Source organism: Pelmatolapia mariae, linkage group LG4 (assembly GCF_036321145.2).
Source record: "Pelmatolapia mariae isolate MD_Pm_ZW linkage group LG4, Pm_UMD_F_2, whole genome shotgun sequence".
NCBI lineage: Eukaryota > Metazoa > Chordata > Actinopteri > Cichliformes > Cichlidae > Pelmatolapia > Pelmatolapia mariae.
Window position 1 is genome coordinate 36,553,243 of NC_086230.1, and position 9,798 is coordinate 36,563,040.

Below are 9,798 nucleotides of genomic sequence, written 5' to 3' on the forward strand. Positions count from 1 at the left end.
CTGACACAGACACTACACCTCAAGTCAATATTCAATTCAATTGTATTTATACAGCACAAAATTACAACAACAGTTGCCTCAAGGTGCTTCATATTGTAAGGCAGAGGCTAGAATAACAGTCTTATATGGTTACTATGTGCACAGACAACATGGCAGAAAGGGAAAATTCTGGCTTCAGTGGGTACAGTGGGATGAAGTGCAGCCAGGTCGGCCATCATTCCTACAGTCACTGCTCTGTAGTTACTCTTGTCTGTCCAGGAAGTTTCTCAGTTGCACTGTTTTCAAGAAACAGCAGAAATAAACTGAAACAAGCTTCTTTGACCCTCAAAGCGCTTTACAATTCCACTATTCATTCACTCTCACACACTGGTGGAGGAAAGCTACAGTTGTAGCCACAGCTGCCCTGGGGCAGACTGACAGAAGCGAGGCTGCCATATCGCGCCATCGGCGCAGTAGGTGAAGTGTCTTGCCCAAGGACACAACGACCGAAACTGTCCGAGCCGGGACTTGAACTGGCAACCTTCCGATTACAAGACGAACTGCCAACTCTTGAGCCACGATCGCCCCGATGTTTAGTGTTCTTCTGGACATCGTACAAATCAGCTGTCCACACAGATGTTAGGTTTGTAGTTATGCAGCTTTCCTCTGGATAAATCCTGAGCTCCAATCAGAACTCTTTGCACGGTGCTCAGTGATTTCTATCAGAAGGGTTATTTCTTAAATCAAAAGCATATCGATTCTCCATCAACCTGCTCTGATTGATCTGACTTGCCGTGCTGTTTTCAGAGATAAACGTGAAACCTGAGCTCACACTGGACTTTGGAGCTGTCAGGGCCCTGGGCCAGTAATCCAGTGTTTTGAGTTTTGCATTGTGGTGGTCCCATGATCAGAAGGTCGGGGGTTCGAATCCACTGAACGGCTACCCTGAGGTACCCCTCAGCAACGTACCATCCCTACACACTGCTCCCCAGGCACCCAATGGCTGCCCACTGCTTCACAGAGTGAATGGGTTAAATACAGAGAGGAATTTCCCCACGGGGATCAATAAAGTATACATTATTATTATTACTATATAACTTTGATTTTGTCAGTATTTATCATTTCTAGTCTTTTGGTTTCAATGTTAGCGTTCTTAATATTCTGGTTTTTGTCTGTTCCATGGTTGCTTGGTCTCCCTTGTCAGCTGTATCCCTTGTCAAGTCCGCGTCTGTGTGTTGTGTTTCCTATTTTACTTTGTAAGTCTGTCTCATGTCAGTGTGTCTACTTAGGCTTCCCCTAGTCTGATTGTGTTTGATTACTCCCAGGTATGCTCTCCTCCTGTGTCCCATTGCCTTGTTATCCCTCCGTGTATTTTAGCCCTCTGTTTCTCCTATTCAGAGCTGCGTCGTATCCTCATGCTGTGTGTGTTCCCCGCTGTGCGCCTCCTCCCTAGTCTCTTGTCTCCAGGTTTCCTAGTGTTTAGTATTAATCTTCAGTTTCTAGTTTTGGTTTTGCAAGTTTATTTCTTGAGAATTATGCTACTGCAATAAAGCAGCCTCTTTAAGTTCATTTCACCGTTGAGTGTTTTGCATTTGGGTCCAACATCTTGCCTGCCACACAGCGCTATCACAACAGGAGCCACTAATTCACACTCTCTTGGGAGAATGCCAGTTTTTACTGAAGTGAACTGGCAGCATTATGCATATTAAATTGATGGTTTTCACGAATGGTCAGACGGTCTGTCACAATAAATTGTGGGATGGCGTTTTCTCCTTCCTTCATAAAGGATGGTCCAGTGTATCCTTGGCCACAGGAAGCAATAAGGAAGCACTGAAGCTCCTTTCCTTTGTATTTGGTGAACTGGAACAGCTCTTATTATGGCCAACACACAGACACTTCCATGTCATGTCTCAATGAGGAACCTTCCCAAGCAAAATGGACTGTTGGAATCACCAGACTTCCAGCCTTTCCTCAGTTCTAGCTGCGAGATCCCTTGTTGCATGGTTTCCATTAGAGTCTGAGTTTTCTTAATTTTTGACGCCAGCCTAAGAGTACTAATAGTTTATTTTGTTAAAATATCTTTACATGTGACCTGCACACAGCATATCATGACACCATGTTTCTTTTTCAGGGCCGAGTACAATAACCTCAGTTTGATCTGAATTAAGAAGCAGAAAGTTAGCGGCCATCCAGGTCTTTATGTCTTTAAGACATTCCTGCAGTTTAACTCATTGGTGTGTGTTACCTGGCTTCATGGACAGATAGAGCTGGGTGTCATCTGCATATCAGTGAAAATGTATGCTATGTCTTCTAATGATACTGCCTAAGGGAAGCATGTATAATGTAAACAGAATTGGTCCTAGCACTGAACCCTGTGGAACTCCATAATTAACCTCAGTGTGTGAAGAGGACTCTCCATCTATTAGATAGATATGATACAAACCACTGCAGTGCAGTACCTGTAATACCTGGTCAACAGTATTGAACGCTGCACTGAGGTCTAGCAGGACAAGCACAGAGATGAGTCCACTGTCAGAGGCCATAAGAAGATCATTTCTAAGCTGAAGTGTTCGAGTCAGTTTTTCTGCCATCGATATGGACCTCAGCTCACGTCAGCGTGTGTTTCTGTGTAAGAAGTCACAGCTTAGAGAAAATATTCCCCAAATAAACCAGAAAGAACAGACTCCACACATCAATGCAACACATTTATTTCACAGAATGACATCATTTCCTGTCCACGCCTTGCATCACAGTTATGTCAGAAAAACTTCCGATGTCACGATTACCACTGCTATTATTATGCTATTGCTAATGCTAACACATGTAAGCAGAGTTTGCTAACATGAGGGCGGGCCTACAGAGCAAGTATCAGTATCAATATTAGGTGGAGTTACAGAGTGCAGTTTGCTTCCGGAGAGAGTCGACATTTAGCCACCGTCAGGTAGGTCTCCACCTGCAACACAAATGTCATCCTCACCATCATTACATCATTGTCATCATCACAGTGACATCACCATTATCCACTGCCTCACCTTGTGCATGTCCTTCTTGAAGCAAGCTAGCAATTCATAAGTTTGTCTCAGCGATTCGTTGCCTCCCAGACTTTGATAATAGTTTCCGTAAGGAGCGTGCTGGAGGGCGTCGCTGTCAGGATAATTCTCTGCTTCATCCTGATTGGCCTGTAGGGTCAGGTGGTTAGTTGCATTGGTACCATGCATGGAGCAATATGTTTGTGCAGTTTATCCTCTCACCCTGATCAGCAGCAAGATTCCCGTTTTAAGCTCAGACAGCCTTGGTGAAATCTGGTTCCTCAGAGAGGAACCTCCAGACAGAGAGCGACTGGGAAACTCCCAGGACTCGACCAGTCGATAGGAGATCGACAGCAGCTTCAGGACCTGTGACCCATCAATAAGCAGACAACAGCTTCAGAAGATTTGCGCATGTGTAGTACTGTGTACTGCTGTGCAGTGTTGCGTAGTACTGTGTAGTTTAATGACCGAGCTGCGCTGCGTCTCGTGTTTGTCGATCGGGCTGATGATGTAATCAGAGTTGCAGAAATCCTGCAGGAAGATCTTGTTGAGCTGACGTTGCTCCTCCGTCTGCAGAGAGCTCTCCTATGACATGGTAACACACAAAAATACACAGGTACATACAGAAATACACAAAATACACAGGAATACCAGTGTTTTATTCCAATGTTAGTTCTGACAGCAAATTTTAATATTGTGTCATAATTCTTAACTGAATATCCTGAGATTATAGCTGACTGTGACTAAAATGTAAAGTGTAAACGTCTGCTGTGTTTTTAGCAGTCACAGCTCATAAAGTGTCTCAGTTCCCTTGACATCAAATGTGAAATGTATCCATATGTCTGTGTGCATCTAAACTCACTACACACATTGAATATGCAGAACATTTTGTTGAACATATACTGAACATAGTTTCTGTCCTGTGCATTAGTTTTGATTTAGTTAACATTTAGTCTTTTTCAGAAAGAAGAAAGATTGTTGATGAAGGTGTTGGTCAGCTCTTGTCTGTCTGAGCTGCTGCAGGCTTACAAAGTCCGAGAAGAGTCTCTGGGCGAGCAGGTGCAGGTGAGTGACTCTGTTGACTGCAATGGAGAACAAACGCTGGCTGTCTGTGATCTGCTGGGAGGAGACGCCCAAACACACGACCGACAGCAGGAGGACGACTGACAGACAGACAGTTTCAGACTTTGTTAAACATTGGTTTACTTTGCATGAAGCAGCGGCCCCTTCTTGTGGTGGAAGCCCAGATGTCTTACCCGAGTCCATGGCTGGCATCAGTTCAGGCTCTGTTTGCGGCTCAGACGATTATGATGTGAGTCGGTGGTTCTGATGTTTTCAGCTCAGAGTTTTTCCTTTATAGTTGAAAACTAGATGTTTAAATTCATCAGGAGAAACACGATGCGAGCAAACACGTGTGTCTAAGTCTAATTAACATTAACACCTCAATCATCATATTGATGCTACATGAAAAACACACCGCTGGTGACTAAAGTGCTTTGACATCCAACATGTTGTTAACATTTAAAAGGAGATACATTGCAAAGTTTTTTAAGAACTCCAAAATATTTACATCAAATCAATTTCTTCAGGTGAAAAGATTTTATTCTTTCATCCACAGAGAAGTCACTTTGAACGCCACGTGTTGAGTCTTGCCAGAAATGTTCACACCGACAGTTTGACATGTGTTCAGGTTTTCATGATGACAGACAGTAGTACTCTCTTTGATGACTCACAATCACCTGTTGTTGACTGAACATTCATTCATTAAACTAAATTCTGAAATAAAGGTTGACAAAATTTAACATTCATGCTTTATCAGTTGGGCCTGCAAACACTTTAATGAAACTTACATTAAAGTGCAGCTATTTCATAATTCAAGGTTCCTTCTCCCCATACTTATTCTGTACCTCAGGTGTCATATCACACTGCGCCTAGCCATGGACACATTTACAGGTGAAATCAGTCACGTGATGGAGAATCAAGTACACTAGATCTAAGTAAAACCACAAAGTAAAACTTACGTGTGCTACGTTCAATCCATAGTTCCTGCTGATGCTGATAAGCTTTTGGTATGTACTGGACTAAAGTCTAGAGTCCACAGTGTTACCATTACAGCAATGTGATTGTGCTTAGTTAATGAGGATGATTCATTGGCAGACCCCCCTCAGATGTCATTGTGATCATGAACGACTCTGTGATGAAGAATTAACAAATCTGAAAGTTCTAAAGATGTTTTTAAAACTAGCACAGCGACATCAGCAAACATCAGCCTGCATTGAGGGTGAAGCACTGAAACCTTTGTATAGCATGATTCTGTCTCCATACGGCCTGTGCCTGCTCCCATCATCTCAAAAAAAGAATGAAGAATAAAAAATCTGCACCAGTTAGTAAAACAGTTAAATGCAGACGATGAATTCGCTCTCTCAGGTGTGGGTTTCTGTCTGACCTGTAGCTTTCCTGCTCTCGTTTTCTCCTCACTTGGCATGCCATCTATAGTCCAGTTTGAGACCCTCCACAGACGCCTTAACGCCCACTCACATCCTGGGCCATTTGACCTCAGTAAGTCACATGACAGGGTGGGGCTAGGGCTCACAAACTTGGCTGATAGTGACCCACACCTGTTTTCAAACCTTGGCTCATGTGGATAGATGATCAATAATGGGTCAGCGACCCCTTAAGGACTCTCCCAATGGGGCTAAAAAATCTGTGAGTCTCCACCAGTTGGTCTTTGAACTGAAGAAGCTTCTCGGATGAAACATCTTCAAGAACCTTAAAGAAGTCCAGACGCTTTTCTTTCCAAACTCCTTTGATAACCATGGCCTGGATGACTGAGAACCTTCACAGACAACGTCCTAGGATATTTAAAAGTAGATTGGGAGCCAGATATGCTGCAATAGGTTTAGTTGTCTGCAGGTTTCCCATGATGCACTGGGTGCATCTTCTGGACCCAGCTTTTTCACTCCTGATATGTTTAATCATGAGTTATTAATACTCTCTGGCTCTTCCACAGCGTGTCTTTGTTCTTTCTTCCTCCTGTGCTTTTGTTCAGCAGCTGCATTGATGGTGGAAGATGATTTGACTCCCAGTGACTGGATATAAAAAGACGTAGAAAGGAGAAAATCTTGTGCAAATATAGTCTTTATATGAAATGTGCTTGAAGTTGTAGATAGTCTTTCTTTAAGCTAGGAACCATGTGGTAACAAAATTCAGTGCTAGGTCACATGAGACATAATTCAGTTCAGTTCAGTTTTATTTATACAGCGCAAAATCACAACAGCAGTCACCTCAAGGTGCTTTATATTGTAAGATATATTGTAACATTAGCTAGTAATGACTTCATGAACTTCTTCACAAAAACCATTTTAACCATTGGAGAAAAAATCACTCATAATTATCTCACAGATGTAACATTATCTACAGCTACTTTCAGTACCATTGATATTCATTTAGAGTCTTTTTCTCCAGTACAATGAATCACTGCAGTCTGTCTGTGAATCACTACCTTATGGGTTTGTGGGGCTGTGTTGCTGAGGGGCTTTTGCCCCAGCATAGGGCCTCCCATGGCCAATAGGACCTGGGTGGGACCAGACAAAGAGCGAATCAAACAGTTCACCCTGGTTACCGGGGTTACCAGGGCCCCACCCTGGAGCCCAGGGAGGGCGAGTGTCTGGTGACCGGGCCGTAGTCCATGATCCCCAGCAGGGCCCAGTTTTTCAGCATCACTCTGAGACAGGATGTTTCTAACTTTAGAGATGCAAAATGCAAACAGCAGCCCTAAATATTTAATATTCGCATTGAAGTATATCCTGTTTAAAACAACTCCGATTTTTTCATGCAAAAGAAAAACAAAGAAAAACAAAATGAAATAATGAATGTTTGTGGGATTCATTTGGAAAAATAAGGCAGGCTTTATTTATCTGTTGCACTTTTGATGCCAGGGGATACAAAATGTCCAAACTTCTTGTTTTAATGTTGAGCTGGTCCTTTTTGTTTGATTATCTAACAGACGATGTTCCTGGACACACACCGAGTCTGATGGTCCGAAACAGAAAAATTATCAGAGAAAATATTTAAAGATCCCAGCCCTCTGTCTCTATAAGGAAGCTAGTGTTTCAGATCTTCTTCTTCTGTTGGTGCTCTCTTTAGGTTTCAGCGCAGGGATAGGTTTTTAGTTTGTCAAATGCTGCATGTAAACTTCCTTTAAAGAAAAGACTGAAGATCTTTATTTTCCCTGAAGAACTGAGGCAGAACTTTGACCTGAACAGAAAACACTTTTAAAGTTTCTCAGGTCAACCATTTATCAAATTAAAATGTTTTCTGATGATGATTTTTTTTCTTGTTCTATGAAAAATAATGAATGAAAATGCAACCCCTGTTTTGACTTTTAGATAAATCAATAAACAAACATTTGTTCAGCTGCTGAAAAGAGTAAAACAGCACAGAAACGAATAAATAGCTGACCTGAATATTTATGTTATTACATGTACTGAAAACAAGATGTAACCGAGTGAAAAACACGGTCAGATGTTTGTAAATGTATTCACAGCGGTCAGCAATCACACAGGAAACTGAATTTATTCAACACTGCATGAAAGTGAGAAATCATAGAGAGACTGGTCTGAGGCTGTGCAGGGACGTGTTTTCTCATTAATGACGTTTTTTATGGTGATTATCTGTTATTTTAAAAAACCCATAAAGTTTCAATAACATTTCTTCAAGAAACACCAAACTCTTTGATGTAAGTCTCTGTGTGATGAGGAAGAGTTCATCCAAAGAGTTGACAGCAGCTCAGATTAGAGCCAACAACAGCAAAACCAGCCGAACATCAGCTGCAGGAGGAGACCAAGGAGAAAGACTCACGCCTCTGTCCTCGATTGCCTTTCCTGCTTGTCAAACGAGACGAAGGAAAGAGAAGTTTGGTGATCCCAATCTGGCTGCTTCTTACTGTGATGCTGACGTAGCTGCCAAATGTCTGAAAGATGGACTACAAACAGATTATCTTACATACCCAATCTGTTGTGTCTGCTGGATGAATAAAACCTGTCAGTTCATTAGATAATAACTGAAAATAAAAGGGAGAAAACAGCTTGTAAAGGAAGTCTTTTTCAAATGAGATTCTGTGGCAGAGATGATCCAGAGTAATCCCTTCATTTGGGATTTCTGTGACTGCCATCAGATCCATCCATGATCGTCCTAAAGGCTGAAACACACCTGACAGAGCTCCTGCAAACTGAGCTGAGAGCAACACTTTATTAAAACTCTTCATTTTTATTTAGAAATATTTTTCTTTCACAGGCCCGTCTTTAGATTTCAGTCAGTAGTTTATTAATGAACATTAACACGACCCAAGTGTAACGTGTCGGGTTATCGGGCTGGGACAGAAAGCTGTTCATGATTATTAACAATCTGTGCGTGTGTTATAAAACTGTGTCACTGTGTGACCTTCCTGCAGCTTCAATATTTAAACTGTCAGGAAATAAGCTCATTCACCTTAATTAGCATCTTGTCTCCATGGTGATAGGGACGCAGTGAATCTGTGAGTGGCCTTGAGCAGAGACCAGGTGTGCACCGGATTCATTCTGTAATCAGTCAGAAGATTATAATATCACCCAATGCATTTTATTAACCACTGAACTGGTTGCTCGTGCCTCGTGCCTTTATTTAGAAGGGGCTGTAGCAGAGTAAATCCAGCAGGGGGCGACAGAGTAGAAATTTAATCTGTCAACACTTTACTGCTCACATGATTAAAATAGATTTGAAGTCATTATCGGTAAATGCAAACAGACTGACCTTAAATTAGTTTAATTAACAGTAAGTTGAAGACCCCGCCCCCGGGCGATGCTTTAAAGGTTCAGACTGGGTTCAAGTTCAGGGTCGAGGTCCTGGGAAGTCCTCACAAACACCAGAACACGTGTGTGTGTGTGATCTTTGGTCAGCTGTTGCTCTTCTTGTCTTTCTCTTTGAACTTTGGCCATTTAGACTCGACAGCAGCTGTCGCCTCTGAGCCAGACAGGAAGAGAAATCTGAAGGTGTGAATACTTAGCGTCCAGGTGGAAGCGCAGTTGCGAATCGGAAAACTTTATTGATATGTACAGACATAAACGTCATGACAACACTTACAGAAGCTTTGTTTTACTGCAGGTCACAACTATCCTCCATCCAACTGACCACTCAGGTGGCTGAGACTCATCCACCATGTGAAGCAAAAGTTTCTTAACAACAAGAAGACAGTTTGACAAAGTTCACCTGCAAGTGAAGTCTGTAAAAAACAACAAATGTATTTTGAGAAGAGACCAAGGTTTTAGGATCACTGAAGCTCAACAGAGTCCATAAAAAGAGAAAAAAGAAATTACTTCTCTTTATCTTCAATGACTAAACACTGTTTACATCACAAAAACAGCCTGTTCCTAGTGGCTGTCCATTTTCAGTGTAACAGTTTTATTTCTTTTCATTTCCAGGTACATGGACATGTTTTATTAAAAAGTTGTGCAGCAGTCTTTGAGGGGTGTTTGCGTTTATGTCATTAGTGTGTCAGAAATGTTCACCAATCAGGAGCAGTGTCAGCACACAGCAAACAAGCTGCCTCAGCCAGTAAAACAACACTTCCTGTTTTATCAACTCTGCAGAAGCTTTGGTTTTGCATAAAGAAAGCACCTGCAGCTGCATTCAACAAATCGGAAGTATTAAGAACTGGGAATACAAACAACTTGTAGGTTGAGTCTTTTGTTGATGAAATGTTAATTAAATAGGTAAACATGTGGTTATATTTGAACTACTTTAACCAGAACTT

General features: G+C 41.9%; 1 protein-coding gene across 1 annotated transcript; it reads right to left on the minus strand.

Annotated features, from left to right (window-relative positions):
- Positions 1-2,869: 2,869 nt before the first annotated feature.
- Positions 2,870-4,274, minus strand: gh1 (growth hormone 1). The gene is made up of 6 exons (XM_063470922.1): positions 4,265-4,274; positions 4,038-4,171; positions 3,477-3,593; positions 3,231-3,374; positions 3,012-3,158; positions 2,870-2,932 (listed from the first exon to the last, which is right to left on the minus strand). Exons 1-6 carry the CDS (start codon positions 4,272-4,274, stop codon positions 2,870-2,872), a joined length of 615 nt encoding a protein of 204 aa, XP_063326992.1.
- Between the last annotated feature and the right edge of the window lie 5,524 nt (positions 4,275-9,798).